The sequence below is a fragment of the Papaver somniferum genome, chromosome 5 (assembly GCF_003573695.1).
Source record: "Papaver somniferum cultivar HN1 chromosome 5, ASM357369v1, whole genome shotgun sequence".
Taxonomy (NCBI): Eukaryota; Viridiplantae; Streptophyta; class Magnoliopsida; order Ranunculales; family Papaveraceae; genus Papaver; species Papaver somniferum.
Genome location: NC_039362.1, coordinates 26,124,127 through 26,141,200, shown reverse-complemented (window position 1 = coordinate 26,141,200; position 17,074 = coordinate 26,124,127). Strand labels below are relative to the sequence as shown.

Genomic DNA, 17,074 nt, shown 5'->3' with positions numbered 1-17,074 from the left:
GTTATTGCTTGGCTTCGATTCTAAATATTTGAAGAAAAGTTCAAAGCTGAAAATTAACTAGAATGCTCATTTCTCTGAGAAGGAATAGGTTGTTGCATACTGACTGAGACTTATGATTCTCAACTCGAAGCTTATGTGAAACAGTTTTTGAGAAACCATTCACAAAACACATCCATTTCGAGTATCCTTCTTCAGCTGGAAAACACATGAGTGCTTATTCTTCTCACATGACATTTCCGCTCTAAAAAATTCTCCAAGTTTATTTTGATTTCTGGAGAATAAAATATTTTCATTACCATGATGGAAAATTAAAACCAACTGCTATAAAAAATTCTTTTTTGACTCCTTCCCCATACTATTCCTCATCCAAATAACACCTTCGGAGCTGATTGATACTTGAAATATCATTTTTGCATTTCAACCATTTGATTTACACCCATTATCCTCTTCTGACCACCAACCACTGCTACCAACTCTTTGAACCCTCTGAGATCTTCGATTTACCTTGCAAACCCTCTGAGATCTTCGATTTACACCCATTACCCAATGAACCTGGACATTCTGTCCTTAATGACTCGATTCATAAAAAAACCAAAAAAATATTTGTTTATGGGTGAAAACTATTTCTGCTAGTTTAGGTAATTTGGGGTGTGTGGATGAGAAATGAATCTAAACCCTAAACAAATACACTGCATGGGAGTGCTTTCTGATTCGAGAGAGCAATATATACAATTCTGGCCTAAACCAAGAAATGGCCGTTCCAGACTTGTTTCGGTCACAAAGTGAAGGAGATGGGGTTGATCTTAGGGAGGGAAGCGAAGAAGGTGTTGAGAGTGTCAAGGTATTGGCTGTTTATGACTTATATCAGAATATCGAACTGGCTTGCAATAATGTAAACAATCATCTCTGGGTGTTTGAATACGTTGTATTAACACTTTATTTCTGTCCATTCTGGAAATAGGGAGGAGAACCTATTTATAAATGCTATTGCGCATAACCCTCGTCTCTCGTGGAAAGTGGAGGAAGTGGAGTGATGGGATAGTGGGGTCGTGTTAGTGTCACACGATCAGTTTTTCCCACTTCTCCCATAATTACTAACCGTCCATGTCTTCCTGACACGTTGCACGTTGTAAACCGCCAGACCAATACCCCAGTAAGTATCCCCAGTTTGTGACATGCTTGATGTCTCGAATGTGTGGATCGTGGGACCCACAGGAAGTAGCATGTGATGCTAGGTTAAATAACTAAGTTATTTAAGAAGTCGATATTTATAAAATATCGTGTGTATTCTATGCATGCAATGCATCGAATATATTCAATATGCATGAAGCATCGCTGTTTTAAAGCTTAACGGAGTAAGTCACGGATTAAGCGTCTTAAAATAGCATCACGTCCGACCATCTTCAAGTGATTGTTTGGAGGTTGCATGGGCAAGCCATGCTTTGGCCGATCACTCCATGTGGAAGAGTGACAGACAATGATCATAGGGTTGCTTTATTGGTCGTCTAGCTCTTAACCTAGGTTGTCCGACCAAGCTAGCGAAGTTGGACGTACGAGATGGCTTAAGACCCACATATGCGACCGTTAGTGAAATTTTAGGGTTTCAAAGAGGTGTGCAAGCATCGCTCTTTGGCTTGATCGAACTCGAGCATGGGAGCCAATTTTGGTGGGACCGATCGGTCCTGCATGGAGGTGGCCCGTCAATGTTCACGCCTATGCTAGCTTGTCTGGCGAAGGTGCGATCTAGGCCACTCAATTTGACCGGTAAGGAGGAGTGGCCGAGATCGATTTCCGATAGGAATCCTGTGTCGCAAAGGATTCTTAAAGGGGCGCGGCATGCTACCTTTAAGGCGTACGGATCGAGGCATTCGGCCATGCGTGTATATGGGCCCATGGTAATCATGTCGACATGCTCGGGACCTTTTAAGTCTATATATACACCCTTCATCCAAGCTTGCGAAGATGGACGCTCGTGATCGATGAGCGACATATGTAACATGCCACAAACCCTAATTAGGGTTTTGGATCGGTTGTGCGTACGCAACTTCAACCGATCGGTTTTGCATGCTATGCTCCTCCCTTGGGGAGCCGATCGTGTGGGGACCACGTTGGGCCGGCGGTGAGCATGTGTGTACTTGTTCCACGTTCCTAGGTGTGATCTAAGCCATCCAACCATGCTTGCGAAGTTGGATGGTCGTGATCAATTTAAGACACTAATGGACTTCCACGGTTTTTAAAGCATCACGCCATCCATGTTTGGAGCAATCGTTTGTTGCTCCATGGCTTGGTCGTGAATGTGCATGCCAACGCTTCTCCGGTCAATCGCGGGACGATCCAAGTCGTCCAACTTGGCTTGCGAAGTTGGACTGTCGCGACTTCTTTAAGACTATTTTTTAACAGTGTTGCGCATACTAGCCACTCCATACCAGCTCGACCATCCTTCTTCAGAGATGGCGTTTGGTGGTTATTTGGAGGCATAACATGCGTTCGACCGGCCAGGGTATAAACGGGCTCGCTGGTGGTCATTGCGGTGATAGCATGCTCCTGCCGAGGATCGTCTAGGCTGGTTAAATCATGCAACCAACCTGCGTGGCCGTGATCATTTTTGAGACTGACATGGTAGTCCAGATTTCCCTTAGGAAATATGCTCAATCGGGATAGTATAATACACCGAGAGAAATATGCTCAATCGGGCTAGTATAACACACCGAGAGAAATATGCTCAATCGGGCTAGTATAACACACCGAGATATATATGCTCAATCGGGCTAGTATAACACACCGAGAGGTGTAGCCTGTACGGGTATTTCGTGCATGCCTCACTATTGACCTTTGGAGATTCATGTTAATCTGCTAAGAGTAACACTCAGTCATCATGCCGCACCAATAATGAGGGTTCTGCGGGAATAACACAGGAAATACAAGGCTAACCATGCATTAATTAATAATGCTATAAATCCACTGAATATCGGGATTGTTGCTACATGCTCCGTTCTGGGTGTATTTAATTCACAGAATACTGGGATTGTTGCCACATGCTCCATTCTAGGTGAATTAGCAAAGTGAAGAAATATTCATCACTCAAATAGCTTTATCCTCTGCAGGATGTCAGGCATAAAATTTGTTTTTTACAATTTTAGCCCTGAACTAAAATCCACCATCAATAATATTACACATTTCGGAAACTATCATTTTCTAAGAAAATAAGTCTTCATAAATATTCCTTTATTAATAAATGTAAGCAATTTGATAGCCATAAAAAAACAAAAACAAAAACAAAAAATTACATATTTTGGAATGATCATTTTAAAAAAAAATAGTCTACATAAATATTCCTCTAATAAATGTTAGCAATTTGATAGCCATATATTTTATACTCGTGAAGTAAGTTTTCTAAAAAACGTTCTAACAAAATAAAATTCATAAATATCATTGAATTATTTCAAAAGATTTTTGAATCTAGCGTGTTTGGATGTCAATAGAAGTAAAAGTTCTACTGCTTTTCCAAAAACCAATAACAAAAAAATCTTTTTAATTCATAAAAATGAACTTTTTTATTTCGAAAGTTATTATGAATTTATGTATACTTGTCTATGCTTTCTCTTAAATGGACTTGAGGGTGACAAGATAAGAAAAGAAACCCGAACAATAACATGCTTGTCTTTGACTCGAAAAGTTATTGTATCCATACCGATTTCTGTCTTTTTTGCTTTAAGACGTCAAAAGATCATCATTTTCCATAATTTCTTGAAATTGTGCAAATTGGAGAGGAAACGAAGAATAATCAATCCAGAAGTAGTAGCATTTAGTGTTCACAATATCAGCAGTTGAAGTTTTCAAGTTTGGGGATACGACAACGGCATGTCTGTTTAAAAGGAAATGCATGAAATTGTTGCTGAAAACCACACGCATTGTACACAGTTGACAGGCACACGTGAGGGTATAGTTATTGTCTATGCTTTCTCTTAAATGGAGTTGAGAGTGACAAGATAAGAAAAGAAACCCAAACAATAACATACTTGTCTTTGACTCACAAAGTTTTGGATGGTGTTGCTACGGAATACAGATCATGAGCAGTGGGCACCCATATTTTCATTTTATTTGTTTTTTGCCTTATGCTTGATGAGATGGGAGGAAAAAATGTGAGAAAAAGACTCGACAGGTTTCTTCTCGAGCCTCTTTCAGAAAAACAAAATAAGTCCTTCTCAACCCCGTCGATATAATAGGTTGCCGACCCCATCAACTTTAGTGTGCAACACAGATAGATTTCTTTATTGTGCATGTTATTTTTTTTAAAGCACGTCGCAGAATAATATATCATGAACAGCGGTCTGGAAATTTTTCATTATATTGCACATTGTTAAAGATTTTACCTATTTCCCATCCCTATTTTTCCTAATTCCCATCCCAAAAACACAAGCTATATTTTGTATAACTTTTTTAAAATTGGGTGAACAAAACTCACCCTTTTATTCTCCATTTTTAAAGAACATAATCTTCAAATCACCATTTTTACCGGGGCTTAAGATTAAGTTGCAAAACTTATTTCTATTTCTGTAAATAATATCATAACGTGAGGAAAGAAAGATAATCCATCAATAGAAATTATCAAGATTTGGGTTTAATTGATTATACTGAAAACCTAATTGAATACTGAAAACCCAAATATATGTTCCTTAGCATATCAATATATATACACTGTTTCCATTGGCATCAACAGGAATGTTCAATAAAGAAAGGAAAACTTAATCGCTGATTCAATGGTTGATTATAGTCATAGTTCTTTTTAATTTTGGTATAAAACCATCACATCACTACAAAAATACAGATGAAGCAGTAGCAATATCATAAGCTACATAGATTAGGAGTGGACCGATGTAAAAATGAGAGGTCAGCAGGGTAGTTGGATTTAAAACGAACTTTAGTTAGTAGTGGTGATTGATTTAGGATTAGATTCTAGAGAGGGGAGGAAGGAAGACGGTGATGAAAGTCATGCATCAAAGGTAATATGGTGAGTTTTCTTTACCTACTTCAAAAAGGGTTATACAAAGTCTACTTTGTGTGGTTGGGATGGGATTTAGGGAAAATGGGGATGGGAAATAGGTGAAACCTTGTTAAAAAAGAAAAGAAAAATCTAGAAATTTCTCCAAGAACTAGACATTAGAGAGTAGGGGTTACAGACTCAGAGGTAAGCTAGTGTATTCGACAAACTCATATATGAAGCAGCTCGGCATCCATTGCGCTGCATCCAGCAACACTCGTATGTTAGATCATAAATCTTAGATCATTGATATCATCACCCAATAAATTTAATATTCATACTTTATAATGGGGTGGTTAGTGGACAACGACCTTAGAAGGTAGGTATTCATCGAATCATGCAAATGATATCATCTGAGACATGAATATCTACAACCAAAAAAGCCAGTTGTGTTTGTCATACTCTTATGCTTATAAAGGAAAAATGATTTTTGTTTTGTCAAAGCCACAGAAAAAACTTTCAACCTCACATTAAATTTGGATACGGACATTGTCGAACTAATTTTGGTATTAAAAGGAAAGATTATTCCCGCCCTCATTGATCAACAACTTTTTAAAGATAACTTAGCCACGAAAACCAATACTACTGTTGGGTGCAATAATCAAAAACAAAGAAAAATCAAATAAGCAAAAGTTATTGATACTTAGCTTCTTTATAATGGAAGTGATTGTTTTGACGAAACGAACAAGCTCCCCGTATCTCCGCAACAGCAACAAGGCAAAACTTTGGAAAACAGAGTGAGTCATGTGTTCAACACGTTGTCCTTAAGACATTAGCGCCCGGCTACACTCAAGAGTGATGCTATAGCCCTCACAGGACGGATATCTCCAGGATAAAACACCCTAATACACCTACTACTAGCATATGTAGTAGATGCTCAACTTGAGCTTGGCAACTCCGAAAAAACCGTTAAGGAAAATCGCGAATGCTTAAAAAAAAAACGCTATAAAATATTTTCCCTTAGGGGTCCCTCTAAAATATAGAGCAACCCCTTTCCCATAGATTTTACAAAAGGAGTGAATTTCTTTATATAATGGAATAAAACAATTTAAGAAGAAAAACTCCCCGATGTGGGACTAAAAGGTTTATATAGTTTCTTAAAACTACTAAATATTGGAAACTCCACGATGTGGGACTAAAAAGTTTCATTCACAAAATAAAACAATAAATTATAATTTTTTATTAAAACTTTAAAAAAAAAATTTTTTTATTAATCGTTTTCCAACAATCCCCCACATGAATGAAAACTCATTAAAACATGAAAACACAGATAGATCTTGGTAAATAAACATCCCAACCTCACGATCCAAACAGACTGATCGTGCAAGTGTTGAAATCATACTAGTCATTTCTACGTCCTCTCCCTCACACAAAAGTGTGTTGACCCCAGGGTCATACTATGGATTGCATAAATCATAATAGTATTGAGAGCTTTCATCTTTAATTCTCACATGGTGAGACTACAGGTATCTTTCACCAAAGTGAAAAAGCATGAACTAGTGAACCCTTAGTGACCTTTAGGTCCTAAGTTCCAGTAATACCAAAACCATCAAAATGAAAATCACATAAAAAACGCAGGAAATACCATTTTAGGCAAAGGTGTCCATGAGGTCTTGAACCTTTGCTTAGTGAGATATTACCAGAATTACTTGCTAGAGACAGTGAACTATGTCTTGAACTGCTAGCATTTGATGTAATTCGTGATAACAACCACGGGTGATATCTCCAAGATTGCTGCCAAGCTCGTGCCGTTTTGTCCGTTTTGGCCCTGGACGTATCCTGTTTCTCAGAATGCTCTAGAGAATCAGCCCATGTTCTCACAGGAAGCGACCCACTTCCTCATTCAGATAGGTGAGTTTCCATAAAGAGTGTTACTGCTACACCCCACTTCAATCTTAAATTGAAACTATAGAACTCATTAAGACTTATTAAAAAGTCATCCTCCACATGCAGTCACACTATCACGTCTACACCATAGGGAAGGGACAGAGAATGAAAATCTCTGATAGTGTTTACCTTTACCCACCACAAATTAGTTGTCTCATTCGAAACCTTGATCATGGGATCTCCAGTCAGCAAGGTTGAGTATCCTTCATGGCAAGTTTAATATATGAGCTTAAGCCCCAACCCCTCGATGCATTTTTAACTATCTCTTTGTACAAACCTTTCGTCAAAGATTGCGCGATATTCTCCTTGGACTTTATCCAATCAATGGAAATAACGCCGATTGAGATTAGTTATTTCTTAGCTTTAACTATTATAGCTTGGCTAACACAATGTATAGATATAGCTGGCACAGGCCTATGCCAAAGAGGAATGTCTTCTAAAAATCATCTTAGGCACTCGGCCCCCTCTCATGCTTTATCTAACGCAATACTCTCAGATTCCATAATGAATTGAGCGATATGTTTGTTTGGAAATCTTCCAACAACAAACCCACATGTTAGAGTGAAACCATATCCACTCGTAGACTTAGACTCCTCTGAGTCAACTATCCAGTTTGCATCATAAAGTCCCAAGGACAACAAGATACCTTTCATAAATCAAAAGAGTATTTTAGGTACCATAATACTCTACTCAGTGCATCTGAATTCTCTTGCTCTGGACTACAATTATATCCACTTAACTTACTCACAATATAGGCAATGTCTGGACTCTTACAGTTCATTAAATTCATCAGACATCCTATAACTTTTGAGTATTCAAGTTAAGATACTCCACTACCCTTATTTTTCTTGAGACTACAAGAATAATCGTACGAAGTACAAGCAGGTTTACAATCAGACTGATTGTATCTCTTAAGCACAACTCAACATAATGAGAACGACTAAGACTTATAAATGTTTGATTATCTTCTAATCCTCATCCCTAATTACATCAAAAGGGCCCAAGTCTTTCAAGTCAATGTTCTCATTCAGTGCATGTTTTTAGTGGAATTGATCACATCTATGTTTGTATCAAGCATATCATCAACATACAAGCATACAATTACACAGACATCCTTAACAAGTTACTTGTAGACATACTTGTCAGATTCATTAATTTAAATCCACTATCCATTATCACATGATTAAATTTTCCATGTCACTGTTTACGTGCTTATTTGAAAACCATACAAAGATTTTTCAAATTACAAACTTTGTATTCACAACCTTTCACTACAAAGTCTTCAGGTTGATCTATGTAAATTTCTTTACCTAATTCACGGTTTTAGAAAAAGCTGTCTTAACATCCATCTGATGTATCTCTACGTTCTTTATGGCAGCAATAACAATTAGTATCTCAACGGAAGTAATTTCCGTCACAATTGAATTAGAATCAAGGAAATCTACACCTTCTTTTAGTTTATAGCCTTTAGCTACCAACTTAGCTTAATATTTTTCCACAGTTTCATCTACCTATCGTTTCCTCTTAAAGACTCATTTACATCCCATGGTCTTACAACCTGGAGGTAAACTAGCAAGCTCCCAAGTCTGGTTCCAACGGACTGAGTCCATTTCACTAAATGAAGCTTCTTACCAGAATGGGGTTTCAGTAGATATCAAGGCTTCTTTACAAGTCTGTGGCTCAGACTAAGCTAGGCATGTTATGAAGTCGGTTTCATAAGAAGTCTCAAGTCTAATTATTTTACTTCTCTTAGGCTCAACATCAACTTCATCTTCCTTTAAAATAAGTTCTGACTATTTGAAGATAAATCTAGGGGATCAACAACACATCTCTAATGAGGTACAGGTTTAGAATAAACATGTTCAAAGAACTCAGCATCCCTAGATTCCGTAATAATATTCACACCAATGTCAGAAAAAATCAGAACACACAACCAAAAATCTATTTGTAGAAGTATACTCAATATACCCTATACGAAAACACAATCAACATTTTTGGTTTCAATCTAGTTCTTTTAGGAAGAGGAATTACAATCTTAGTCAAACGCCCCCACACTTTGACACATTCATAAGAAGGTCATCTACCGTTCCATAAACCATATGGAGTTTCATCTGATTCTTAAAAGGGTACTTTATTCAGGATATACTAGTTAAGAGGACTGCCTCCCCCCACAAGGCCGCAGGTAATCCTGAACTAATCAACATGGAAATTATCATCTCCTTAAGGATACGGTTGTTATGTTCAAGGCTTCTAATTGGTTTCCAACTTCAAGTTTATACATCTTAAGGCTTCTAAGGCGTCATCCTTATCCTAAGCAAGTATACAAGATAGTACCTCGTACAATCATCTACGGAAGTTATAACCATCTTTTACCACAGTGGTTTTGGGTTGAACTCATGTCAACTAGGCCTAACTGAATTAATTCTAAAGGCTTAGAATTACTCTGAACATTTGTGCTAAAAGATTTTATAGCATATTTTGATTCTTCACAGATTTCACTTTTGTGTTCAAAATCCAAACTAAATTTGGGTACGAAGCCTATGCTAGCCAGTTAAGCATTGACTTATAAGTTTACGGTTCCAAGTCTACCACGTAAAACAATCAATCACACAAAGATATCACAAGAATCAACTACGTTCACATCATCAGTTTTTCCGTTAAGCTTATATAGACCCAAAGTCCTATAACTCTTGCTTAAAAAATCACTGCCTAGTTACAACAAGTTTTCCAGATTCAATTAAGATCTTAAATATTTTTCCATCTACAACAGAACAAGATACAAGATTTTCGCATATGCTCGGAACATGAAAACTTCATTCAATGTGAGAATTACAGATATGAGCTTCTGCTCGACCTTTTCCTTTTATGCAACCTCTATTGCATATGAGTTACTCAATAAGAGTTTCTCGACATCCCCTATCCTATGATAGGAGGTGAACAGGTCTCTGTTTCAACAAACATTCTTGGTGGCTCCAGAGTCCACCTACTGGTCTCTCACATTGGTTATTAAAATAACTTCCGACATCATGCCACCAAACTCGTTCTAGTTTGTTTCAACTAAATTAGCATTAACTTTCTACTTATTAAGGTTTTTATGTTGTCTACAATTTACTGCCGCGTGGCCAGAATTTTACAAACATAACACTCACCCTTAACTAAAGTAATTCCGGATTCAGGTTTACGAAATATACCTTTATCATGAAGACCATGCTTAGAGTTGCGTTCGATGTTCTCACCTTTGCCATCTTTGGAAGATTTGTTTCCAACCACATGCGGCTATTAGCCATGTCCCTCGGAGATGACACCTTTATTCACAAATCACAATTCCAAATCAGAAAGTAAAATATGAGTTTTGAAGATAACATCTATATATACAAACTTCGTTTGAATCAGCGTTTCAAAAAACTCATGGTTACCCCACAAAAATTAATTTAGTTAACAACAATTTTCTGCTCGTCAGAATTTTTCAGAAACGTTTTTTGTTTTGTAAAATATCAAAAAATACTTTTACAACTCCAAAAATTCTGAAATTTTACGCGGGTAACTATCAGGATGTCTACTACGTTGTGTCAAAAGGGTTCATCGAAATTCCTTCTAGATTAAAAGATAAAATTGAAACTCTACAGCTGACCAGAAATTCGTTTTTGTTTTTCACTCCACAATTAACATCCATGATTCACAAACCAATCAATCGTTTTCGATTATTACAAATACTAATGTCTTAAGATTGTTGGGTGCAATAATCAAAAACAAAGAAAAATCAAATAAGCAAAAGTTATTGATACTTAGCTCCTTTATAATGGAAGTGATTGCTTTGACGAAACGAACAAGCTCCCCGTATCTCCGCAACAGCAACAAGGCAAAACTTTGGAAAAGAGTGAGTCACGTGTTCAACACGCTGTCCTTAAGACATTAGCGCCCGGCTACACTCAAGAGTGATGCTATAGCCCTCACAGGACGGATATCTCCAGGATAAAACACCCTAATACACCTACTACTAGCATATGTAGTAGATGCTCAACTTGAGCTTGGCAACTCCGAAAAAACCGTTAAGGAAAATCGCGAATGCTTAAAAAAAAAAACGCTATAAAATATTTTCCCTTAGGGGTCCCTCTAAAATATAGAGCAACCCCTTTCCCATAGATTTTACAAAAGGAGTGAATTTCTTTATATAATGGAATAAAACAATTTAAGAAGAAAAACTCCCCGATGTGGGACTAAAAGGTTTATATAGTTTCTTAAAACTACTAAATATTGGAAACTCCACGATGTGGGACTAAAAAGTTTCATTCACAAAATAAAACAATAAATTATAATTTTTTATTAAAACTTTAAAAAATTATTTTTTTTATTAATCGTTTTCCAACAACTACTACACGTCTAACGGTCTAAGCAAAAGTCAAAACTCATAAGAATCCTTGCTCAACCCTTGAACTGTCCGCAAGTCTGTAAATGGGCTTATAATAGTTCATAGGGCTTGATCGACAGCAAGTTGCGGTTGAATAAGGTGATTCCACCCAGAGTCCCAAAGTCAGCTTTACTAAGTGGGCTGCAAGACTAGACTCCTACCTACCTGCCTACAATGAGATGCTTAGTACTAGTGCTAGAGGCATCACGGTTGGTAACACGCATCTAACTCCTTTAAAATCATAAGCTCCTTAGGTTCCACGTTCAACGATGACCGTCATCCTCTCACAGAATTGCTCTGTTTCACTTTACCTAAAAGGATAGAAAAACAAGGCTTTTCGCTCATAATTCCGGAAATTTATTTGTTAACAGACTTATCCGAGAAAAAAGAAAAACAAACACGGAAAAAGAATAAACATCTACGAGAGAGCAAATACAGAGAAAAACCTTGGAGAAAAACCTTGGAGAAAACCCTAAAGCAGCTAATCCCGTCAATAATAATATCCTTGACAATGCGTCTTTGTTTTCTGCTCCTAAATATTTCTCCAAACCCGATTCACTATTTGTTACAGAGAAACCTGTGCGTCTTTGTTTTCCATTAAAACCACTGTTTGTTACTGAGAACCCTAATCTGATTAACTAACTTTTTTGTTATGTTACAGAGATTAGAGTTGATTCACGGTTGGGTTTATCTGGAACGAAAAACCCTTATCTGACCAAGGTAATATGAACAAAGGTAATATTTACTGTCGATTCTGTGTTACCATGGCAGCATTTTTTTTACTATATGCGAAATCATTGCCAAGAGATTAGTACGTTCTTTATCAGCTGCTAAGTTTTTATTCATCATGGTATGTATCTCCATTAGCTCTATGATAAGTACTTCAAGTAATATCAAAGTACGGTTGGGTTTATCTGGAACGAAAAACCCTAATCTGATCAAGGTAATATGAACCAAGTTTAGTGTTTATCATATTAGAGTTTCAATTAATATGATAAAACTGAGAGTGAGTGAAACTGAACCTAAAACCACTTCCGCCGTCTCTTCTCTCCATACCCTAATTCCATTATCTTCTTTTCACTATTCTGCATATGCATTAGTAATACTTTTTCTGACTTTGATTTTCAGAATTTTGTTTTAACTTTAGTTTACTGTTGTGGTTTTGCAGGTCATGTACAATCTTAATACACACATATGGTGGTACTATTTGGGATGGGCACTTTTTCAAATGCATACCAGCCAAAGATTTGTCGTATGTATCCATTCTTCGTAAGTTTGGGCTTATAGTGGTGTGGAATCTCTCAGTTATTTTGTAAAAAGTGTGTCATAACTACTTCTGCTGAAAGTTATGGTGGGTTACGCTCTGCATTTTCCTATCCTAGAATCTCATGATGCACTGTTCAAATATAAAGGTTCACTTTCTTTTTATCAAAGAAGTAAATAATTTGGGATTTCCATTTAATTATTTATCGTGTAGTGATCAATGTTGATTTTTAGATTTTCCGTGAATGAACCTGGACATGGGCCTACTAATATACCATATGATATACTCCAGCTGATTAGTACATACACACACTATCTTTTACCATGTTCTTCTTATACTTAAAGAACTAATCCTTACAATTTCCTTGCTTTAACATTTCATCGGAGAAGTAGGTGTTGGAAGTGGTACATGTCTATCTTTTACCATGTTCGTCTTATACTTAAATATTTAATCCTTACAATTTCCTTGCTTTAAAATTTCATCGGATAAGTAGGTCTTGGAAGTGGTACATGTCTGAGAGCCAGTGGTGGCTTGGTGAGGGACGTGGAGGTGATTTATATTTGGTGGTGGTGCAGGAGCTGCTGATGGTTTTAATTTTCTGAAACATTGTTAGAATAAACAAAATTTCCCTATACATAATGCAATTCCTTTGGTTTGGTTAATATTTGTACTGTAACTTTTGTTGGGAAGTCATTTTGGTCTTTTAATTACTCATATTTCTGTTAGTTTTTGTTTTGTTTTGTTTTGTTTTGTATGCTCTCTTCTTTAGCCAGAGAAAAGAGATGACACTCCCGCAAGGTATTGAAAAGGAGAGTTTTTAATTAACTGTGTGTAACTCAAGTTTTTTCTCCACTGTTCTTACCTGTGGTGCTAGGTGCGGTTGCAGGGAGGTTTTTATTTGATTTGTTTCTTATTTGATTTGCATCATTATCCGAATAAATCATTTATTTTTTTTAGTTGAGGACAGAAATTTGCGGAAGTCAGATTGGTGTTGCTGGTAGGATTTCTAATGATAAATGGGGTGGCGATGCCCAATGGAGGGACTCAAGACAAATGTTGCTACAACTACCAGCGAGAACACTGGCAGTTCAGTTGTAGACAAATGAACAACAGGTACTAAAGTGAACATTTTTCTAAGCCGCGTCTGTTCGCAATTAAACTTAATGAAGCTATACTTTGCTCCCTGAAAACAATTACTAAAAAAGCATTTAAAGAACCTACTTTTAAATTATAACTATATCAACATATTCTGATATTAGAAAGTCATTTAAGGAACTAGAAGTTTGTGGTATATGGATGAACAAAGAAGTAGACTGGTATGGTGGGAAGAAGATGAAACAAGGGATTAGGATAATACACTAAACTCGGTTGTGGTAACATTAGATCATGCACACAGAATGTTTGAGGAAGCCCTGAAAGACCAGTTGAAGCTGCAGTCTACAATAAAGGTTTAGTATATATTATGATGAACAGAGCTTCCATAAAATTCAAGGTTTAGTGGATCGCGACGGGGCGTGTTAAGTGCTTAAACTTATTTGATGCGGTGGTAGTGGACGTGTTAATGATTTAAAATATTATCTTCTTTTCACTATTCTGCATATGCATTAGTAATACTTCCGCCGTCTCTTCTCTCCATACCCTAATTCCATTATCTTCTTTTCACTATTTTGCATATGCATTAGTAATACTTTTTCTGATTTTGACTTTCAGAATTTTGTTTTAACTTTAGTTTACTGTTGTGGTTTTGCAGGTCATGTACAATCTTAATACACTCCGGTAGTGGTATTATTTGGGATGGGCACTTTTTGGTGTTGCTGGTAGGATTTCTAATTATAAATTGGGTGGCAATGCCCAATGGAGGGACTCAAGAAAAATGTTGCTGCAGCTACCAGCGAGAACACTGGCAGTTCAGTTGTAGACAAATGAACAACAGGTACTAAAGTGAACATTTTTCTAAGCCGCGTCTGTTCGCAATTAAACTTAATGAAGCTATACTTTGTTCCCTGAAAACAATTACTAAAAAAGCATTTAAAGCACCTACTTTTAAATTATAACTATATCAACATATTCTTATATTAGAAAGTCATTTAAGGAACCGGAAGTTTGTGGGATATGGATGAACAAAGAAGTAGACAGGTATGGTGGGAAGAAGATGAAACAAGGAATTAGGAGAACACACTAAACTCGGTTGTGGTAACATTAGATCATGCACACAGAATGTTTGAGGAAGCCCTGAAAGACTACAATCTACAATAAAGGTTTAGTATATCATGATGAACAGAGCTTCCATCAAATTCAAGGCTTAGTGGATCGCGACGGGGCGGGGCGTGTTAAGTGCTTAAACTTATTTGATGCAGTGGCAGTGGACGTGTTAATGATTTAAAATTGTATCTTTTTGATTGTATCTTCATTCAAGGCCATGAACCCCAACTCTACTACGGACAATATTGTTGGCATTGTTAACAAATATAACAATCACAATTTTATAGTTTTCCCATTCTTTTAAGTTTAATGTTTGATGTTTACCAATCTAGAAGACCCTGAGAAAGGCGTGGTATGTTTATCTGGACTGGTTTTTTGTCTTGGGTCATTTTTGACCATTCATGTGTTGGTCATTGTAATGTTATTTCTTTAGTCTGTTGCAAACATAATATTTATCACACAAAACAGAAAAAGAAAAAAAAAACAAAGAAAAACCTAACCCCACGTCCGTCTCTTCTTAAAAACTCTCTCCCTATTTTTTTTTTTTGGATCTCTTACTTTCTCATCGTATGCAGTATGCTGTGATCTTGACTCACCTGTTTACCTTCTCGATCAGCAACAATAATTCAATGATTTTGGTGTGTTTCAAATTTATTTTCGTTTTTCTCTGGTTTAGTTTGATTACCTCTAATATTTAAAGATGTGTTCACTATCCAAAAGGATATGGACGGATACTTGCTTTTCCAATGATATTGCCACTAAATGGTCAAGTTAATTTTTCCTAATGAATACGAAGGTCGCCAAGCGTCCACAAGAACGACGTGGATGTATTCCCGTTTGGGTTATTAAGTTCTGCTAGGGTTCGTTTGCAACAACTTCCAGTCAATTTAAAGGACTTGGGAGGCGAAGCCGCGCTTTACCAAATTAAATGGGGACTAGGGCGAGGCGAAGCCGAGCTTTACCAAATCAAATAGAGACTTGGGAGAGGCGAAGCCGAGCTTTACTAAATCAAAGAAAGAGGCAGTGATGCATTGTATTTGTAGTTTGTAGTTGTAGATTGAATTGGTGAACCAAGTTTGCGAAGCTGCCCGGGCATAGCACGGGCACAAAATCTAGTTTAAGTGTATATCTAACATGGAAGAAGAAAGCGCAGAAAAATTGTTCTTCTTTTTCAGTTTTACTGAAACAAATTTAAATTTTGCTTCAGAAAAGAAAAAACGAACGAAAACAAAAACAAAGTTAAAAGTAAAATTTTCTTTCCCTGTAGGCTTTCAAGTGCGGTGGGTGTTTTTTGCAACAAAATTTCCTTGTACGGTGAAGAAACACTTTCAATGGTAAAAAGTGACATTTATTGGAATTCACTTCCTTTTGATCGTGATTTATTTGGGGGGAAATTTTACGGGATCAGATCTATTATTTTGTTGTGAAGTTCAGCTTTAGACACTTTTCTATTTGTTGTAATAATTGAACGTCATGTGTTCTCTTTATCCGGAAAACTTTTATTCATTGACGAAGACCTTCGTAATCTGACACAAAACGGAAGCGTGGAACATAGAAAATAAGGTAGAAAAGGGAGGATCATTGAGATAAACTCATGTTTAAGGGTCGATAAAGTTGATTAAATCTAACAAGCTTTTTCAAATGTTTAAGGGGATGTTCATCATATCCGTTGCAAAAATAACGAGGTTATTTATGGTGAATTTTGAAAATGCTGGGTACTAAAATACACCGCCAACTTTTTCTTAGGCGACCAGTATGGACAAGCTCAAATTCAATTCCGGGAATTCAACTTAATAAATCTCAATCAAGAAATAATATACAAAGTTATATCTCTTTCTCTCACAATCAGAACGTTAACAGAGATAAGTCTGTGAACCTGATTTACGTGTAAGATTACTTGGGTGATTCCAAAGATCAATTTTCCAAGTAATCAATCAAGTTGAATCCAAAAACAAGGATGGATGTATCTACTATGACTGATTAACGCACAACCTGTAATATTTCAATTATAAAGATAAACAATATTGTAAGGACCCTCAAGCTCGTCAACGTTATTAGACTAGTCAAGAGACGATTTAGCCGCTAATGAATCGATTAGTTTAACACGACGTTAATAAATAAAAATTAGTCTAACACCGATCTAGATACGAAATTAGTACCTCTCGATAGGTTTCGAAAAGTTACGAATAATGGAATACTCGAACGTGTCAATCGGATACCGGACGAAGAAGATATCAACGGATAAGTATGAAGGGCAAAATAGTAACTTCGT

General features: G+C 36.7%; 1 protein-coding gene across 2 annotated transcripts; it reads left to right on the top strand.

Moving 5' to 3' along the window:
• Positions 1 to 11,617: 11,617 nt before the first annotated feature.
• LOC113277345 lies at positions 11,618 to 15,213 on the top strand. Of its 2 annotated transcripts, XM_026526470.1 has the most exons (6): positions 11,618 to 11,915; positions 11,998 to 12,071; positions 12,505 to 12,588; positions 13,568 to 13,713; positions 14,351 to 14,533; positions 14,680 to 15,213. In XM_026526470.1, the coding sequence occupies exons 3-6, from the start codon at positions 12,508 to 12,510 to the stop codon at positions 14,780 to 14,782; spliced, it is 513 nt and encodes a 170-aa protein (XP_026382255.1). In that variant the 5' UTR covers positions 11,618 to 11,915; positions 11,998 to 12,071; positions 12,505 to 12,507; the 3' UTR covers positions 14,783 to 15,213. The 2 variants fall into 2 exon arrangements, with proteins under 2 accessions (XP_026382255.1, XP_026382254.1); XM_026526469.1 differs by lacking the exons at positions 11,618 to 11,915; positions 11,998 to 12,071 and adding an exon at positions 12,147 to 12,279.
• The last annotated feature ends 1,861 nt before the right edge of the window (positions 15,214 to 17,074 follow it).